The 21,057-nt window shown below is 46.4% G+C and overlaps 1 protein-coding gene across 3 annotated transcripts in view; it reads left to right on the forward strand.

Annotated features, from left to right (window-relative positions):
• Positions 1-11,917, forward strand: part of LOC147116275 (diacylglycerol O-acyltransferase 1-like) — a 143,595-nt gene extending 131,678 nt beyond the window's left edge. For all 3 annotated transcript variants that reach the window (XM_085991058.1, XM_085991059.1, XM_085991060.1), the window contains 3 exons: positions 4,093-4,180; positions 9,314-9,376; positions 11,738-11,917. In XM_085991058.1, coding sequence (XP_085847184.1) covers positions 4,093-4,180; positions 9,314-9,376; positions 11,738-11,893 — 307 coding nt within the window. In that variant the 3' untranslated portion in view covers positions 11,894-11,917. The remainder of the gene's footprint in view (positions 1-4,092; positions 4,181-9,313; positions 9,377-11,737) is intronic.
• The last annotated feature ends 9,140 nt before the right edge of the window (positions 11,918-21,057 follow it).

The following is a 21,057-nucleotide window of genomic DNA, read 5'->3' on the forward strand; positions in this document are numbered from 1 at the left end:
GGAGTAGTTGAGACAGAGATGCACTTCCTCACAGCCTGTGGAAAATATCAGGGCATCAGAGAGAATTTCTATCAAAAATTCTCACAAATATGCCCTGAATTCAGAAATCTGACTGACAACCAAAAACTCCCATTCCTACTGGGGGAGGAGAGAAGCTGTGTAACACTGGCGGCACACTATGTTACAGCTTGCCATGAACAGAGAGACAACCAGTAAACTAAGACAAGAGTATATATAAACAAGGCGAAAATATATTTATAAACTCAAGGATATACCTGTTTATACACTGTATGAATGGAACCGCGTTTATGTGTTCAACCATAAATGTATTTTGATGCTTTGGCAACATAAGATGTACCTTATCATGCCAATAAAGCGATTTGTATTATTGTATTGTATTGTATTGTTAAGAGGTCGAACGCGTGTGCAGTAGAGGCTGCGCGTGCGCATCGAACTTCATTTTTTTTCCAGGTTTTCCCGGGAACGTAAGCCTACAGAAGTTAGAAATGTAAAAAGCAGGCGTAAGGCCTGCTTTTTACAAGGTAAGTGGTGAATTAATTAAAATTAAAACAATTTTTCCACAGGTTTATTATTTTTAAATACTTTAAAGCAAGGTAAGTTTATTTTTAGCCCCGTAAAATTATTTTTTTCAAAAATTTAAATTATTGTTTAAAATAGTTATTTCATGTAATTTATAGTTTATTTAAAAAATGAGATTAAAAAAAAAAATTATTTGAAGATTTAGTGCTGCTTTGGGGCCATAGTATTTATAAGTCTTGACAGCACTTCCTGTCAGACTTATGAATGGTGCATTCCCTGCTCCGATTGGCTCCCCATGGCCCACGTGATCTCAGGGGACGCATCGAACTAACTGCGCCCCTGGGATACGCAAGCACTGCGCGCCGGCAGCTGGACCAGGCCCCGGATCGGAATTCCACGGGGGCCCACAGCTCAACGGCCGGCGCGCAAGGTAAGTGCAGATCGGGGGCTTGCACCCGCGGGAAGCCCCCGACCCGAATTTCTGGGCCATGATCTCCTCTGGATGATGGCACTTCCAACAATGCAATACTCCATCAGTACTGCATTAAAGTGTCAGCCTAGATTACATGCTCACTTCCTGGAGTAGAGCTCAGAAACTGTATAAATCAAAGGCATTAGTGGTACCACTGAGCTATGTTGTAGTGCTCACTTCCCACCTATTTCTCACATGCTGCCAAATTGCAGTTTACTGGAAGTGGCTTCTGTGCTCTGCAGTGCTGAGACATGCATTAGGGTAAATAAGCTTGATACTGATAGGCACAATAAGTAGGAAATATAACATGCAGATATACGCCTGCTTCCCCAGGAATTCTCATTATGCCTTCATTTTACGACTACAACTTGCATTTATATAGTGCCTTTAAGGGTGAGAAAACATTGCAAGGCGCTTCACAGAGACGTAAGTGAAAAAATGGACACCCAGTCAAAGAATGAGATATTAGGAGGGATGGCCAAAAGCTTGGTCGAAGAGGTGGGTCTTAAAGGAAGAGAAGGAAGTAGAAGAGTTTAGGGAGAGAATTTCAGAGAGTGGGGCCAGGCAGCAGAAGGCATAGCAGGCAATGATAGGTTGAAGGCTATGGAGAGATTTAAACACAGGATGAGAAATTTGAGGTAGTGGGGGACCGAAAGCCAATGTAAAGTCAGCAAGGACAGGGTTGATAGGTGAGTGGGTAGGATATAAGCAGCAGAATTTTGGAAGTTTATGAAGGATGGAGGGCCAGCCAGGAGAACATTGGAATAGTTGAGTCTGGAGGTGACAATGGTGAAGATGGAAATGCTGAGAGGGATGGTATTGTTGATCCACGGGCAGAGTCCAAAGGAGTAGTGGTGGATGGGGTGAGCAGGATGGGAAGGAGGTTGGCAAGATTAGCCTACAGCAGGCGTGCTAGGCAGGAAGATCATGAAAACAATAATCTGTCCCACCCTTATTTGGAGGGGAAAAAGTGGAAAGATGGATCCGGGGAAACCAGCACTACCTTGTGTATCCATGGCTCATGAAACTCTTGCACCAACCATGAAGGGAAGCAGAGGATAAGTACATTGAAGTTCATTCTACAACCGGAATCAATAGCAGTACACCATTGAGATCTTCAAGATGTGCTTCAGATGCCTCAACTAATTGGGGCAGTGGTCTCATGGATAATTTCCATCTTCTGCATGCTCCATGACTTCACTCTGCAAGGAGGACTCATCATGCAGATCAAAAACGGAATGGTGATAACAAGGAATTAGCTACAGAATCAGCAATGTAGCAGGGAAGAGAGACTGGTGAAGCTGGGGTTGCTCTCCTTAGAGCAAAGAAGGTTAAGAGGAGATTTGATAGAGGTGTTCAAAATCATGAATGGTTTTGATAGCGTAAATAAGGAGAAACTGTTTCCAGAAGGGCCGGACACAGATTTAAGGTGATTGGCAATAGAACCAGAGGCAACATGAGGAAACATTTTTTTTACACAACACGTTGTGATCTGGAATGCACTGCCTGGAAGGGTGGTGGAAGCAGATTCAATAGTAACATTCAGATAAATAGTTGAAGAGAAAAAAATTACAGGACTATGGGGAAAGAGCAGGGGAGTGAGATTAATTGGATAGCTCTACCAAAGAGCTGGCACAGGCATGATGGGCCGAATGGCCTCCTTCTGTGCTGTATGATTCTATGACTAGTGCACCAGGCATTAATTCAAGATTCCTTCCACTAGAAAAGAGCAGGTTAAGGGTGAGAAATAATTTTCAAAATTAGGAATGCTTTTGAAACGGTAAAGTGAAAGTTATAGTTCAGCTGATTCTGAATTAACAAGCAAGCTAAAGATTCATTTTGCTTGTGTTTTGGTTACCTTGTGGACCAATATGTCCAGATTCATGTCTAAGACAGCTATTTGGAGTAGTCTACTTATTTTTTCTTGATCTCTGAGCTCAAGACAGTAATGCTTCTGTGATCTAAGCTGACCATAAAATGAATTCCTAGGGTTACCTACCTCTACCATTTTACTACTTCACATGTGGAAGATAAACAACTTGCATTTATAAAGTGCCCTTAATGTAGTACAACGTCCCAAAGCACTTCACAGGAGCATCAATCAAAAATTGACACCGAGCCAAAGATGATGATGTTAGGAAGGGTGACTAAAAGCTTGGTCAAAGCGGTAGGTTTTAAGGAGCGCCTTAGAGGGGAGAGAGAGAGATAGAGAGGTTTAGGGAGGGAATTCCAGAGCTTAGGGCATAGACGGCTGAAGGTGCAACTTCCAGTAGTGGGGCAAAGGAAGTGGGGGCTGCACCAGAGGCCAGAGATGGAGGAGGGTTGTAGGACTGGAGGAGGTTACAGAGATAGAGAGAGGCAAGGCCATGAACTGATTTGAACACAAGGACTAGAATTTTAAAATCAAGGTGTTAAGAAGGAAGTTAGATACCTGCTTTGTGTATGATCTTCCTCACTGTTGGAATGTAGTTCATCTCTATATAGAATGCTCCTTTCCTCCTACCACCCCTCTGCCTGACTCTGACCTGGAGCTCTTGGGGATTTCTTACTTCTTGTGTATGCCTTTGCCCCTATATCTGCTCGATTTCTCCTACTAACGCCCCCTTCCAATGCAGGCTAGCGTTCATCTTGTGGCTTGTGAGGCTAACTCGAGCATAAAAATCTTAAAAGGTCAACGTCCAATGATTGTTTTTATTTAGCCTAATCATCTGTATGTGTAGGATAAACTACATTCAGAGAATGAGGAAGACTATACCATTGATAGGCAAGCAAATACTTTTAATTGCGCCTTCAGACTGATGAGTTAAGTTGGTTGATTGTCATCATCCTATCATTATGCCAATTAAGAGTTAGAATGCTGTTAGACAATAAGCATGCAATCTTACCTCTTGTGGGTGTGAAGGTCCTCCTCCAGTGAAAATGAAATACTGTGGTGAGTACAATGGACAAATAATCACCAGAGCAGGTAAATAACAAGTTGATTTAATATACGGTACCTTTTAGTAGAAAGATAGCTGGATAGATAGAGCAATAATTAGTTTGGTGCTACAATAATGATTATTCTTTTTATTATGCAACAGACATGTTTACAGGCCACTGATTGAAAAGGGTTATTCAAAATGGGAAGGACAGGCCTCAGTATATGTATTATCAGCATTATACCATGAGGTAGGTGAGAACAGTGGCTTTAAGGGGAATCGTTAAAGGGGAGGATTTAAGCCCCAAGTGTTCCTTTTGTAATGATGACGTTATGTGTAAGTGACAGAATTATGTTTTTAAAGTATCATTCCATTTTTAAAATGCGAAAATGATATCATGCACTGTGTGTTTATAAACGGATGCAAGAAACTTGCTTAACAGCTAGGCAGGAATGTTAGTGCATATATTGCATTAAGTCTCTTCTCACCAGGTGATATATGGCTGCACATAGAGTTAGAGAAGCAGCATAAAGTTTGGAATTAAAACAGAAAATGCTGGAAATACTCAGCAGGTCAGGCAGCATCTGTGGAGAGAGAAACAGAGTTAATGTTTCAGGTCGATGACCCTTCGTCAGAACTGGAAAAAGTTAGAGATGTAACAGATTTTTAACCAAGGGAAAGGGGGGGTAGGGGGGAAAGACCAAAAGGGAAGGTCTGTGATAGGATGGAAGGCAGGAGAGATTCAAAGACAAAAGGGATGATGGTGCAAGGCAAAAGGAGATGGTAATGGGACAAGTTAAAAAACAAACATTGAGTCTAGATGAGGTGTAAATGGGAATGGCAGAATCATCAACAGCTGCTGTGTGGAGAAAAAATAGGGGCAGAGGCTATGGTCTGAAATTGTTGAACTCAATGTTGAGTCCAGAAGGCTGTAAAGTGCCTAATCGAAAGATGAGGTGCTGTTCCTCGAGTTTACGTTGAGCTTCATTGGAACAGTGTAAGAGGCCGGGGACGGAGAGGTCAGAGTGGGAGTGGAGCGAAGAATTAAAGTGATAGACGACTGGAAGCTCGGGGCCATGCTTATGGACTGAATGGAGGTGTTCCGCAAAGTGGTCACCTAATCTGTGTTTGGTCTCCCCAATATAGAGGAGACCGCATCGTGAGCAGCGAATACAGTATACTAAATTGCAAGAAGTACAAGTAAATCGCTGTTTCACCTGGAAGGAGTGTTTGGGGCCCTGGATAGTGGGAAGGGAGGAGGTAAAAGGGCAGGTGTTATATGTCCTGCTCATGCACGGGAAGGTGCCGTGGGAAGGGGAAAGGGTGTTGAACGTGATTGAGGAGTGGACCAGGGTGTCATGGGGGGAGCGGTCCCTTCAGAATGCTGAAAGGGGAGGGGAAGATGTGTTTGGTGGTGCGATCATGCTGGAGGTGGCGGAAATAGCGGAGGATGATACCTTGAATGTGGAGGCTAATGGGGTGAAAGGTAAGGACAAGGGGAGCCTTATTGTGGTTCTGGGAGGGAGGGGAAAGGGTGAGAACAGAAGTGTAAGAAATAGAACGGACACGGTCGAGGGCCATGTCAACCACGGTAGAGGGGAATCCTTGGTTGAGGAAAAAGGAAGACATATTGAAAGCACTAATATGGAAGGTGGCATTGTCAGAGCAGATGCGACAGAGACGGAGAAACTGGGAGAATGTAATAGAGTCCTTACAGGTAGTGGGATGGGAAAAACATACAACATAGGAGATAGGAGCAGGAGTAGGCCATTCGGCCCTTCGAGCCTGCTCCGCCATTCAACGAGATCATGGCTGATCATCCAAACCCTAGCACCCGGTCCCTACACCAACAGCCATCCCACACAAGCCCTATCCCCATAACCCCACGTATTTAATCCCCCCCTAACACTAAGGGCCAATTTTTGTCATGGCCAATCAACCTAACCCGCACATCTTTGGACTGTGGGAGGAAACCGGAGCACCCGGAGAAAACCCACGCAAACACGGGGAGAATGTGCAAACTCCACACAGACAGTCACCCGAGGCCAGATTTGAACCCGGGTCCCTGGCGCTGTGAGGCAACAGTGCTAACCACTATGCCACCGTGCATAGTCCAGGTAGCTGTGGGAGTCAGTGGGCTTATAGTGAATGTTTGTCAATAACCTATCCCCAGAAATGGAGACAGAAGTCGAGGAAGGGAAGGGAAGAGTCGGAGATGGACCACGTGAAGGTGAGGGAAGGGTGGAAATTGGAAGCAAAGTGAATGAAATTTTCTAGTTCAGGGTGAGAGCAGGAAATGGCACCGATACAGTCATCAATGTACCAGAAAAAGGTGAGGGAGGGGACCTGAGTAGGACTGGAACAAAGAATGTTCCACATACCCCATGAAAAGGCAGGCATAGCTAGGACCCATGCGAGTTCCCATAGCAACACCTTTAATTTGGAGGAAGTGAGTGGAATCAAAGGAGAAGTTGTTCAATGTGAGAACAAGTTCAGCCAGGCAGAGGAGGGTGGTGGTGGATTGGGGTTGGTTGGGCCTCTGTTCAAGGAAGAAGTGGAGCACCCTCAGGCCATCCTGGTAGGGGATGGAGGTGTAGAGGGATTGGACATCCATAGTGAAAAGGAAATGGTTGGAGCCTGGAAACTGTTAAAGTGGCGGAGGGCATCGGCAGAGTCGCGGATGTAGGTGGGAAGAGACTGGACAAGGAGAAAAAATAGAGTCACGATAGCCTAAAGTTTGGGCCTTCTTTCTTCTGGTCCACCCTCGGCCTCCAAACAGCTGCCCTCCCAACTTCCCCACAACCCAGTGGACCACAAGATTAACAGATGACTTGTGAGACTCCATCTCCCCAGTGCCAACATCAATATTCCCAGAAGTACACACTGCCCGAACAACACCCAGCGACATTCAGTGCCCAGTGAGCCTCAGATCCACCTTCTTGTGAAACCTAAGCCCTTTGCTACCAAGAAAGAATGCTAATCCTATTACCCCTCAAAATATATTGCTACAAAAATGTACATAACTCTGTATGGTTCTTGTTACAAGTTTAGGATTTGCTTTAGATATGTTCTCAGGCACAGTGTTGCTGGACACTACCATAAACAATCTGTTCACCTTACGTTTTAGGAGTGTGTCTGTACTGCCCAATATCTAACTATACAATAGCATTACCTAGGGTGTAACAATAGGACCCCCGTGTGATCTTAACTGCATATTGTGTCTTTCACATGTCCAGTGCACTTCTCCAATCTTTTCAAAGGTGGCCTGAAGCACTTGGTGAGGAAAGACCAGATCCAAATCATTAAGCTGCTTTATTTCACAGACAGTAAGTGAACAAATAGTCAACACAGATTTCACTGAACTCAATCTCATTGCTCTTCTCGAAAACATGGGAAAAAATAACAAACTATGCACCCTGTTCCTTTCATGGGCTAACTTAATTGTTTTTGACATTACCTTTTTTCAAACTACTTCTTACTGCAAAAGCTGATCTCTTCATTTTTAGCTTCCATGTTCAGGCCAAGAGCTGTAGCTCACAGATCTATGTTCAAAACCTCTATGTCTCGTGTTAAAAGGGCAGGGATTCGCTAGCAGTTTTGTTAACCAAACTGACTATCCCCTCTCCCAGGAGTATATTCTCCACAGACACCTCATGCTATGCCTACATGAATAGAATTGTCCTCATCACAACAGGTGTGAATATTTGTTTCACCACCTGAGCCAAGATAATAAATTGTTTTAACATCCCTGGCCATCCTGGCTTATTTGACTTTAGTGCACATTCTTCAATGCCAGTAGCACTTAGCCTTTTGAAACCGGTATGAATTCCATTCATTTTAAAACACAACCCTTAAGCATATCTCATTAATGTGAACAGTACAATAGCAATAACAACTTACAATTATATAGCGCATTTAATGTAGCAAAACATCCTAAGGCAATATCAATAAAAACATTTTTGACACTGAGCCACAGAAGGAGATATCAGGGCAGATGACCAAAAGCTTGGTCAAAGAGGTAGGTTTTAAGGAGCATCTTAAAGGAGGAGAGGTAGAGAGGCGGAGAGGTTTAGGGAGGAATTCCAGATCTTAGGGCCTAGGCAGCTGAAAGCACGGCCGCCAACGGTGGAACGATTAAAATTGGGGATGCGCAAGAGGCCAGAATTGGAGGAGCGCAGAGGTCTCGAAGGCTTGTAGGCAATGTTCCCTTAATTTTTTTAGGTCCATTCACAAATGTGCGAAATTTAACTTTGAAAAAGCCTGGGATGTGCGGGACCGGCAGAGAGCTGCGCGACTGCACAGCTTAGAGGGACGTTGCTTGTAGGGCTGGAGGAGGTTACAGAGATAAGGAATGGCAATGCATGGAGGGATTTGGAAACAAGGCTGTAGATTTTAAAATTGAGGCATTACATAGAAACATAGAAGATAGGAGCAGGAGTAGGCCATTCGGCTCTTCGAGCCTGCTCCGCCATTCAACAAGATCATGGCTGATCATCCAAACCCTAGCACCCGGTCCCTACACCGACAGCCATCCCACCCAAGCCCTATCCCCGTAACCCCGTAACCCCACGTATTTAATCCCCCCTAACACGAAGGGCCAATTTTTATCATGGCCAATCAACCTAACCCGCACATCTTTGGACTGTGGGAGGAAACCGGAGCACCCGGAGGAAACCCACGCAAACACGGGGAGAATGTGCAAACTCCACACAGACAGTCACCCGAGACTGGATTTGAACCCGGGTCCCTGGCGCTGTGAGGCAACAGTGCTAACCACTATGCCACCGTGCTGCCATTGTCGGACCAGGAGCCAGTGTAGGTCAGCAAACACAGGGGTGATGGGTGAACGGGACTTGGAGAGAAGATATGGGCAGCAGAGTTTTGGTTGAGCACAAGCTTATGTAGGGTGAAAGATGGGAGGCTGGCCAAGGGAGAATTGGAATAGTCAAGTCTAGAGGTAACAAAGGCATGGATGAGGGTTTCAGCAGCAGATGAGCTGAGGCAGGGTCGGCAATGTTATGGAGGTGGAAGTAGGCAGTCTTGGTGATTGAGCAGATATGTGGTCGGAAGTTCATCTCAGGGTCAAACACAACACCAAGGTTGCGAACAGTCTGGCTCAGCTTCAGACAGTTGCCAGGGATGGAAACGGTGGCCAGGGAACAGAGTTTGTGATGGGGACTAAAGACAATGGCTTCAGTCTTCCCAATATTCAGTAAACTTATTAAATCTGTATTAGTGATTCTACCAGTAAGAACTGATTTAAGGTTAGTATAAACAGTCTTTTCTAATTGTCTATGTTTTTGGGCTGAATGAAATACAAATCATTTCTTTTATTCATTATGCAGTAAATAAATGTAACATTTACACATTTCTCTTGACACAGTATCTGCTCGCAGCACCTCTTCATATGTTTCGCATGTGGCTGTTTATATTGATGATGCTGCAGGTAAGGCTGCATAACCCTTGTCTTTGTGTTTGCTGTCAATATATGTTATACACTATTTTAGCAAAGATCAGTAATTTCCTATCGTAAATTTATGTTTTATATTTAAATAGGAGGTGGCCAGTCTGGTTTTATTCCAGGTGAATCTGGTAGGAGGGTTGCCCACCGGTAACAGAACCTACTGGATTATTCTTCCATTAAAATTAATGGAAGGGAAATTCCACGGGTTTGCTGGGGGCATGTGAACCTCCCCGTCAGGTTCTCCATTCTGAGCTCTGCCAATTTAAAGCCCAGGTGGTAAAGATAAAAATCTATCACTAAAAGACTATTTTTGTCAAATAAAAGATTGGGGGTATGGTAGTGTACTGGTTATGTTACCGATCTAGTAATCGAGAGACCCGCACTAATAATCCAGAGAATGTGAGATCGTATCCCACCATGGCAGTTTGAGAATTTGATTTAAATAAAATAAAGTTAATAAAAGGTATCAGTAAGCATGACCATGAAGCTGTCAATTGTCATAAAAACCCAGCTGTTTCACTAATGTCCTTTAGGGAAGGAAACCTGCCATCCTTACCTGATCTGGCGTACATGTGACTCCAGTCCCAGCCCAATGTGGTTGACTCGTAACTGCCCTCTGAAGTGGCCTGGCAAGCCACTCAGTTGTATCAAATTGCAATCAAGAGCAACTAGGGATGAGCAATAAATGCCAGCTTTACGAGTGATGCCCACATCCCACGAATTAATACATCAATATGAAGTGTATTAATCCAGTTTTGTCACTCAATGTCAGCATCAAGCAATCACAAGTTTAAGTATCCTCAGAAAAGCATTCAGTGCATCATTAAGACATTTTCATTTCCTACATAGATTTTGTTAATTGGCTCTATGAGTGAGATTGCCCTATTAGTGCCAATTTATGCTCATTTGCAGGGTTATGTTGTGGACCTGGATCCACTTAGAAGTAAGGCAAGCCTGCCAAAACCTATCAACCATAGAAACCCATCAACCATAGAAACCCCTTACAGGCAGTAGAGAGAATGAAAAGGATAACATTCAGAGAGACTTAGTAAATGGTGGGATGAATTACATGTGATGCTGACAAATGTATTGCAATATATTTCAGATTACATATTGTAACTAAAAGTGGTAAATTTGATTTCAAAACAAAAGTTGCATTAAAAAGACCATGAAATGTGGAGTACATCCTCATTCAGATTATATTTCACATGCCAGTAACAAGTGATCTATCTTTTTAAAGTATATAGCCATAAAAACTTTATTTGTTGGGGGACTGGGTGACACAATAGGTTAGACACTGGATTCAAATTTAGGCCCGTCTGATGCAATGAAAGTCCTTCCTGTCTGCAATGGCCCTATGTGAAATTAATTGAGACAGTCTCTTAGTAGCATAGCCCCACAATGCAAAACTGCTCTTCACTTGGTGCCATTGCCACTAAGGTGAGAAATTTAGAATGTTACACAGCTTTAGTAAGAGTTGCTTTTCTGAGGTTGGGCACATTGATGGGACAGAGTTGAGAGCATTTAAAAAAGAAAATTTCACGGGATGTGGCCGATGCTGACAAGACCATCCATAGTGGCTCTGAAATAATGGTGGTGGCCTTCTTGAACCACTGCAGTCCTTGTATAATGGTGCTATCATTGTGTTAGGTAGGAAATTCCAGGTTATTGACCCAGCAACAAAGACGGAATGGTGGTAAATGTCCAAGTCAGGACTCTAAGTGTGTGGCTTAGAGGAGAACTTGGAGGTGATGTTGTTCCCATGATATTGCTACTCTTGTTCTTCTCGGTGGTAGAGGTTTATGGGGAGAGAGGTGTTGTCAAAGTAAGCTTGATGAGGTGCTGCAGTGTATCCTGCAGAGAGTACATAGTGCAGCCACGTGCGTAGTGGTGGAGGGGTTTGACATTGAGTCTAGTGGCAGGGGAGCTGATCGAGCGATCAGCTGTATCCTGGATGGTGTTGAGCTTCTTGAGTGTGGTTACAGCTGCACCCATCCAGGTCAGTGGTAAGTATTCCATTACACTTCTAACTTGAGCCTTGTAGATGTATCTAGACCTGCCACACTTGACCTCTCAGCACCTGAAAGAGTTTAATTCATCAGCGCTACACTTTTGTAGCACAAAATACACATTAAAAGATTTTTTTAAAAACCTTATCTGTAAAACTGAGCTAAGAAAATGTTGTAGAAGTGGCAGTCTATGTTGTGATGATCTGTGGCTGTATATACTTTAACCTCCATAGCTTACTGCAGTTGTGATACTGGCTGCTTTTAATGGGGCTTTGTTTCTAGTTGAGGATCTTCCAAACTTTTTTGCTAATGTTTAATTTGTTTTCTCCCCCAGGTTCCCACTGCATGGTTTCTAAGTAAATATTTAAGAGGATTCTATGGAAATGCAATTGTGTGGATTTGCATTATTTTAGGCCCTCCTTTGATAGTACATATGTATATCCATGATTATTATGTGTTTCAAGATCTTAAAGCAAATGAACAGAATTAAATATTAAAAGAAAATGTAATTTTATTTTTGGATTTTTTTTTCCTGTTTTATGTTCTTCTCCACACAAGCTTTTCCCACCACACATCCACTTCCAGTTGGCAGGTTAGCCAGCTTGATTTTCTCCCTCTCATGTTGGTGATTCTTGCTGAATGTATTAAGGTGCATGGTTTAAATGGGGAGAGTTGGACCATGTCAGTCAACACCCGACCGACCCTTTACTTACCCGAGCAAAATAGGTTGCTCTTTCTGTGTGGAGTTGCAACCATATCCCAGCTGAGAATTGCAGCTAAATTTGAACTGCACACCACCCTGGGATTGTTATGCATTCCCACTTGACCTTTCTGGTGACCCCCAAGAAAATATAATTGAATTTACTTATTAATTGACCATATTTATACCTAAAGAATGTCCAATATATTTTATTTCTTTTCCTCTCACTTATAATATAACTTGGCCAACCTATTTTAAATGGAGTGCACAATTCACATTGCGTTCTTGACATAATTGTTGCTTGAGAATTTTTCTGAAAGCCTCGTTTGTAATTATAATTTGCTAGTATATGAAACGTAATACGATTCTAATTGTATCCATTAATTTCAGTGGTTCTGCCAGTAAATGTTTTCTGATTTTTACTGCCTCTTATCCACCAATATTTTAACAAACCAAATAGAATAAACAGATAAATCAATTCCCCTTTCAAAAGTGTTTTGAAATAATGTCTGTCTTGAGGTCTGGCAGTAGTAACAGTTCAGGAAGAGTAACCAGCAACACCAGGTATTCTAGCAGAAGTCATTTAACTGGCGCTACAGATAGCAACACAGACTATATACAAGATACAAAATGTGAAAAGGAAAGTGATATTTTACAAAGATTGTGAAACATCAACATCTACTCCCAGTAAACTGGGATAGATGAGAGGCTTCTTTGAAATAGAGAATAGTTACAAAAAGCAGGTTGAGCTGGGGTAAAGCAACTTTCAATGGAAACAGACCAAGGGAATTTGACAAGAGCAGCTTCTGAAGGAGTCATGGACTGAGAGAATTGTTTGAAAGCAGGTGGAAAATAAAAAGTTGTAAATGAAAGTTGTGATCTATGTTGGTAAAGCATTTACTGTCTCTCTGATTAAGCAGTAAAGAGAGGAGTTGGATTTATGATTCTTGAATCAGAAGAATGGTATATGAAGTAATGTTTCTAATTTCGTGGTTAATTGTACTATTTTTTATTCGTTCATGGGATGTGGGCGTCGCTGGCAAGGCCAGCATTTATTGCCCATCCTTAGTTGCGCTTGAGAAGGTGGTGGTGAGCCACCTTCTTGAACTGCTGCAGCCCGTGTGGTGATGGTACTCCCACAGTGCTGTTAGGTAGGGAGTTCCAGGATTTTGACCCAGTGACGATGAAGGAACAGCGATATACTTCCAAGTCAAGATGGTGTGTGACTTGGAGGTGAACTTGGAGGTGGTGGTGTTCCCATGCGCCTCATTATAATATTTAAAGTGCCAACCCGCCGCCTGGGAACAGGTTGGCTGCCCGCCCCCCATCCTGCCTCCATTAAAACCAGAAGTGGGCGGGTTGGAGGCAGGTTGGGTCAGGATTCAGATTTTAATTTCCCACCTGACCCCAACCCACCCATTTGTTGCGGTTAAAATTTCCTCCACAGAGGCAGTACTTTCACTGATTTATAGCCATTGGAGAGAAATTTCTATTGCTATATTTAAAAGGAATGTTCAGTAATAAAGCTCCATATCATTCTTAAAAGCTCCATATCATTCTTAAATTCAAAGGGGGAGAAATTCGGTTGGCAGCGCCTCCAATTAGCGCCTAAAGAGGCCGAGAAGTGGGGCGTTAGCCAATTTTCGGCCGGGCGCAGTGAACCCAGCACCTCCTCCCATATTGAGTGGGCATTTTGTGCCGGCGCTAAACCTTAGCGGGCGCAGGCAGATCATGATGTCATTTCAGTGTGCAACGCCTTTTGGGCGCCCCGGACCGGAAATTCAGTGTTGCGCCCCTCCGTTCCGCCTGGCGCTAATAAGGACTGCTTACCTGGAACGTTCCCCAGTCGCTCTCGGGCTAGGGGGGCGCTCTTTAAAGGGGACTGCACTGGTATAAAAGCGGCAGCCATTTTGGGAGCACAACTTCCTCGAGACTTTCACAGAGTTGCTGAGCTGCACTCTGAGAGCCATTGCACCAGTGAGCCAGCGCTGGCCAGAGGAACTTCAGCCTTTTGACCATCACCTTGCAGCTGGTGAGCATTTACAACGTTTACAATTTCTTGTGTGCTATTACTATGGGGGCTGCATTGGAGGGGAACGTCCTGCTGCTGAACCATCTGGAAAGGGCACAGAGACGCAGGGAGAGGGGGGCAGGAATGGCCAGACGGAGGAGGGCCAACAGACGTCGCCACACCAGACCTTACGCTGCCAGGGTTTTCCGACAGCAGTTCTGTTACTTGAACATGTCAGAGGAGCAGTGTCTTAGAAGGCTGCGCTTCAGAAAGGAGGTGGTGACTGAGCTGTGCCACCTGCTTCAGCCAGATCTGCAGCCTCAGATAAGGTGCAGGACCTCTCTGTTGGTGGCTGTCAAGATGACTGTTGCCCTGAATTTCTATGCAAGCGGCTCCTTCCAGGCCGCAACTGGGGACATCGCTAACATATCGCAGTTTGCGGTGCATTGCTGCATCCGTCAAGTTACAGATGCCCTATTTAAAAGGAGGCGGCAGTACATCTCCTTCCCTGTGACACTGGAGAAGCAGCGGGAGCGCGCAGAGGGCTTCGCAGCAATAGCGGACTTCCCCATGGTGCAGGGCGCCATTGACTGCACGCACGTGGCTTTGCGGGCACCTGTTTTGAATCCGGAGGAGTTCCGCAACCGCAAGGGGTTCCATTCCTTGAATGTTCAGCTGGTCTGTGACCACCGACAGCTGATCCTCGCAGTCAATGCGCAGTTCCCTGGCAGCAGCCACGACGCCTTCATCCTGCGCCAGACTTCAGTTGCAGACCTATTCGAGGCCCCAGCTCACCCAGGAGGCTGGCTTCTCGGTGACAAGGGCTATCCCCTGTGCCCATGGCTGATAACGCCGCTCCGTTTGCCCAGCACTCCTGCTGAAGAGCGCTTCAATGCGAGCCATCAGGCGACGAGGAACATTGTGGAGCACACAATCGGTGTGCTGAAGCAGCAGTTCCGCTGTCTGGACCATTCCGGAGGCGCCTTGCAGTACTCACCAGAGCGAGTCTCCCACTTCGTCGTAGTCTGTTGCATGCTGCATAACCTCGCCATCCTACGCACCCAGCCAATGCCACCAGCCATTGAAGCACCAGCGGAGGAGGAGGACGGTACAAACTGGAAGGGCCGTTCGTCAGAGGCTGATAACAAGCCGCTTCTAGGCCCCTCTGACGGAATGCTTGGTGCCATTCGATGAGGAAGGGAACCGTCCGGATAACCCAAAGCCTATGAAGGGCAATGAATGTAAATATCAGACATGGCCAATGTAAATAAAAAAAGTTGTTTATTTTGCGAAATGTGCTTCCTTCCAACATGACAAAGCAATGGCAACAGAAAGCAAAACTAACACACTAACACATAAGTGTCTCGCACAGCCGGGAGACTATCCAAAACATTACTAACATTCAGACCAGCATCCACGGCCTTGATTTCTACAAATAAGACGTCTCAGCTGCACCTTCTACTCTTTCCCCCTTGATGGTGATCTACTTCTCTTGCGAGATCGGCCCCTTCCCTCCCTGCAGCTCCTCCATAATGGGACCCCAGTGGCTGCATCAAGGCTGGGGGAGGCCTGCTGGCTGTCCGAAAGCGCAGATGCCCCTGAGGGACGTCCTGGATGACCTCTGGCCTTGGAGGGCCTGGATGCTGACTGCTCCAACTGTGAATGGGTGGAAGCAGTCTGTCCTGCAGGTGGTGGCAGCTGCAGTGGAGACGTGCCAGCGGTGGCATCAGGAATGCTGACATCCTGAGAGCGGACAGCAGCTCCCTGGTCGAATGACACACTGGCACTCGTGACGGGGCAGCACCGCAGCATGCGCACCAATCGGTTGGTCCACAGATTGAGGCCCTGCTGTGGTGCTGCAAGGGCCCCGGGTAATCCCGCCTGATCCAGCGAGGGTGGCAGCAGTCATTGGTCGCGTGGCCTCAATATGTGTCTGCATGAGACCAGCGAGTGACTGCATGGCAGCACTCAGCACTTGCGTGGCAGGTGCCAGTGCTTCGGTGAAGCCCTGGACAGTCCTTTCCAGTGCTTCGCTGAAGGCCGGGACAGTCCTTTCCACTGCTTCGGTGAAGCCCTGGACAGTCCTTTCCAGTGCTTCGCTGAAGGCCGGGACAGTCCTTTCCACTGCTTCGGTCAAGCCCTGGACAGTCCTTTCCAGTGCTGCCCCAAAGCCGTGGACAGTCCTTTCCAGTGCTGCCCCAAAGTCCTGCGCACTCCTTGCCTGTGCTGCCCCAAAGTCCTGCACACTCCTTGCCTGTGCTGCCCCAAAGTCCTGCGCACTCCTTGCCTGTGCTGCCCCGAGGTCCTGCGCACTCCTTGCCTGTGCTGCCCCGAAGTCTCGGACACTCCTTGCCAGTGTCTCGATGGATTCAGGCATCCTTGCCACTGCAGCCATGAGCTCAGTGTGCCGGAGCCGAGCCTGGGCGCTCATTTCTGCGAGCGAACGCACCTCTTCTGCGCTCTGTGCAGCAGTACTCGCGGCCTGACTCGCCCTCCGGGGAGATGGCCCCCAAGCTTCCCTACCCCGCTTGCGTTGCTGCAGCCCGCTGGTTCCTGGAACTGCTTCCTCCTCAGAGCATTCCCCCCCTGCTCCCCTCCAGGGAAGTAGTCTCCCCAGTCTGCAGAGGGGCTGGCTCACCTGAGGGTGGCAGGGATGGTCCAGCTTCCTCCTGCTCGTCGCCTCCGGAGTCAGTGGCAGTGGCAGCTTGAGGGCCCGGCTCCCGAGCTGGTGATGCAGCATCTGAAAGCAGGGAGGTTGAAGAGTGGCTTTAGCGAAAGGACAGGGTGGCAGCAAGGGACGCATGAGTGCTGCAATGCTCTGACATGGGTCCAGAGTGAAAAAGTATGCTGGTGGGGGGAAGAAGTGGAAGGAGAGAGTTCAAAAAGGTGATGACCTTATCATCGCTGTGCACAATGGGGTCGGCAGCTCCAGTGGTGACAGGACCAGTCATCCGGCCTCGAACAATCTGGTGGACTCGTTCCTCCAGGTCTGTCAGTGTCTGCAGCTGAGGAGGGCCTCCTCCGGTGCAAAGCTGCTCCCTCCGGTTCCTGGCCAGCTTGGCCTGCAGGAGAAAGGACGGGAAGTGATGAAACATGCTGGCCTGAGCTGACATCGCATGCCCCCATGGTAGATTAGCCCTTCCATTATGCATTGAGCTGACATCACATGCCCCCATGGTAGATTAGCCCTTCCATTATGCATTGAGCTGACATCACATGCCCCCATGGTAGATTAGCCCTTCCATTATGCATTGAGCTGACATCACATGCCCCCCATGGTAGATTAGCCCTTCCATTATGCATTGAGCTGAATGTGCGTGTGTGTTTCCAGAAAGGGCCATGGGTGCTGGCTGACAGATGGCCATTGGGGCTTCGCGCACCCTCTGGCCATAATGTCAGGTGCAGATGGAGGGATGAAGAAGATGGCAAAAAAGGCACTCACCCTAACGACCCGAGTGAGGTCGTTGAACTTCTTCCTGCATTGCACAGGAGTCCTGGCCACCACGCTGGTTGAGGTGACTCTTTGACAAACTTCCCTCCAAGCCCTGCGGTACTCGCTCTGATGAGGCCTCCTGCCATTGTCGGGGTACAGCACAGCTCGCCGGCGCTCCACTTCGCCAACCAAAGCATCCAATGTCCCATCGGTAAAGCGCTCCGCTCTCTGCCTCACCCTTTCCATATGTTCAAAGTTTGGAATGCCACAGAAAGCACAGCGCCGATTTTGAGGCCTACAAGGCGCAGAGTGTGGCTGCTGCTCTTAATTGACCCGCCCCATTAAGAGCTGGCCGGCGTCAGCATGTCTCGGGGTAATCGATTATTGACAGCACCTGCGCTGCGCCCGGCTGCCGGCATATTGAGTAGCGCCGCCGGGTTAGCGCCTTAAGACTCCCGTGCAGCGCCTGAATCAACGCCGCAATCACCTTTAGAGGCGCAGCAACCCAATATCGCTCGAGGTGGCGATAAGTTGCGCCTGGTGAAAAAATTTCCGCAGCGCCAATTCTAACGCCCCAAACGGGGCTATACCCAATTTCTCCTTGGGCAAGAAATTCATTATTGCTCAGGAATGGGTGCTAACTTTGGAAAAGTTTGAGATTTAGCGCCAGGCGCTAATGAATCTCGCTGCACGCAAAATTCACTGTCATCACTCAAAGAAAGGATGGGTGCACTAAATCAAGCGTGAACAGCCTAGCTCAGTGGCATTACACTCAAAGTACTAACCAATATCAGATGCAGTCTAATCACAAGCCATCATTGCCACAAGCTCTTTCCAGTTCTTAAAGGGGAAGTTCGTTGATGCTATACAACGTCATTCTCAGCATTGCTGCCTGTGAACCTGTGTCAGCAAGCAGGAGCAGGCCAAGTCCAAGGAGCCATAGAAACGTAGAAGATAGGAGCAGGAGTAGGCCATTCGGCCCCTCGAGCCTACTCCGCCATTCAATGCGATCATGGCTGATCATCCAAATTCAGTACCCTGTCCCTGCTTTCTCCCCATATCCCTTGATCCCTTTAGCCTTTAGAAATATATCCAACTCCTTCTTGAATATATTTAATGAATTGGCCTCTACTGCCTTCTGTGGTAGAGAATTCCACAGGTTCACCACTCTCTGGGTGAAGAAATTCCTCCTCATCTCTGTCCTAAATGGCTTACCCCTTATCCTTAGACTGTGACCCCTAGTTCTGGACTCCCCGACCATCGGGAACATCCTTCCTGCATCTAGCCTGTCCAGTCCTGTCAGAATTTTATAAGTTTCAATGAGATCCCCTCTCATTCTTCTAAACTCCAGCGAGTACAAGCCCAATCGACCCAATCTCTCCTCATGCGTCATTCCTGCCATCCCAGGTATCAGCCTGGTGAATCTTCGCTGCACTCCTTCCATGGCAAGCATATCCTTCCTCAGATAAGGCGACCAAAACTGCACACAATACTCAAGATGTGGTCTCACCAAGGCCCTGTACAACTGCAGCAAGACATCCTTGTTCCTGTACTCAAACCCTCTCGCTACGAAGGCCAACATACCATTTGCCTTCTTAACCGCCTGCTGCACCTGCATGCTTACCTTCAGCGACTGGTGCACAAGGACGCCCAGGCCTCGTTGCACTTCCCCTTCTCCCAATCTATTGCCATTCAGATAATAACCTGCCTACTTGTTTTTGACACCAAAGTGGATAACCTCGCATTTATCCACGTTATATTGCATCTGCCATGCTTCTGCCCAATCACCCAACCTGTCCAAATCATACTGGAGTTTCTCGGCATTCTCCTCACAGCACACACGCCCACCCAGCTTTGTGTCGTCTGCAAACTTGGAGATATTACATCTAGTTCCCTCGTCCAGATCATTAATATATATTGTGAATAGCTGGGGTCCAAGGACCGATACCTGTGGTACCCCACTAGTCACTGCCTGCCACTCGGAAAAAGAGCCGTTTATTCCAACTCTTTACTTTCTGTCTGCCAACCAGTTCTCTATCCAAGTCAATACCTTGACCACAATCCCATGTGCCTTAACTTTACAGGCTAATCTCTTATGCGGGACCTTATCGAAAGCCTTTTGAAAGTCCAAGTACACCACATCCACTGGTTCTCCCTTATCTATTTTACCAGTTACATCCTCAAAAAATTCCAGTAGATTAGTCAAGCACGATTTACCTTTTGTAAATCCATGTTGACTTTGTCCGATCCTGTCGCTGTTTTCCAAGTGCTCTGCTATTACATCTTTTATAATGGACTCTAGCATTTTCCCCACTACCGATGTCAGGCTTACCGGTCTGTAATTCCCCGTTTTCTCTCTACCACCTTTTTTGAACAGTGGGGTAACATTAGCTACCAGCCAATCCATGGGTACTGTTCCAGAGTCTATCGAATTTTGGAAGATGACCAGCAATGCATCTACTATTTCTAGGGCCACTTCCTTAAGTACCCTAGGATGTAGATTATCAGGCCCTGGGGATTTATCGGCCTTAAATCCCATCAATTTCTCTAACACCATTTCCCTACAAATACTGATTTCTATCAGTTCCTCCCTTTCATTAGACCCTATGTTCCCTGACATCTCTGGGAGGTTATTTGTGTCCTCCTTTGTGAAGACAGAACCAAAGTATGTATTTAATTGGGATGCCATTTCTTTGTTCCCCATTATAAATTCCCCTGATTCTGACTGCAAGGGGCCTACGCTTGACTTCACCAATCTTTGTCACTTCACATATCTATAAAAGCTTTTACAGTCAGTTTTTATGTTCCCTGCAAGCTTACTCTCATACTCTATCTTCCCCCTCTTAATTAATCCCTTTGTCCTCCTTTGTTGAATCCTAAACTGCTCCCAATCGTCAGGTTTACTGCTTTTTCTGGCCAATTTATATGTCCTTTCCTTGGATCTTATGCTATCCCTAATTTCCCTTGTTAGCCACGGTTGAGTCACCTTTTTTGTTTTATTTTTATGCCAAACTGGGATGAACAAATTCTGTAGTTCATCCATGCGATCTTTGAATGTTTGCCATTGCCTATCCAGCGTGAACCCTTTGAGTGACATTCCCCAATCAATCCTACCCAACTCGCGCCTCATACCATCGTAGTTTCCTTTATTTAAATTCAGGACCCTAGTCTCTGAGTCAACTACTTCACTCTCCATCTTAATGAAGAATTCTATCATATTATGATCGCTCTGACCCAAGGTGCCTCGCACAACAAGATTGCTAATTAATCCTTTCTCATTACATAATACCCAGACGATTCAAGCAGATGTTATGATGGTAGATCCACACCCCAGGGAGAGAGCCCGTAGATTTTTGGACCAAGCATTAGAGGAGTTGGTGTCTGCTGTGGAGAGACAGAGGGCGGTGCTCTACCTAGCAAGTGACAGGAGGCCCTCGCCACAAGTCTTCCGTGCCATGTGGAGGGAGGTTGCCCATCAGGTCTCAGGCAGTACTGTGGTCCCCAGGACCC

Source organism: Somniosus microcephalus, chromosome 6, assembly GCF_052327205.1.
Source record: "Somniosus microcephalus isolate GS21.2 chromosome 6, FLI_Smic_1.0, whole genome shotgun sequence".
NCBI lineage: Eukaryota > Metazoa > Chordata > Chondrichthyes > Squaliformes > Somniosidae > Somniosus > Somniosus microcephalus.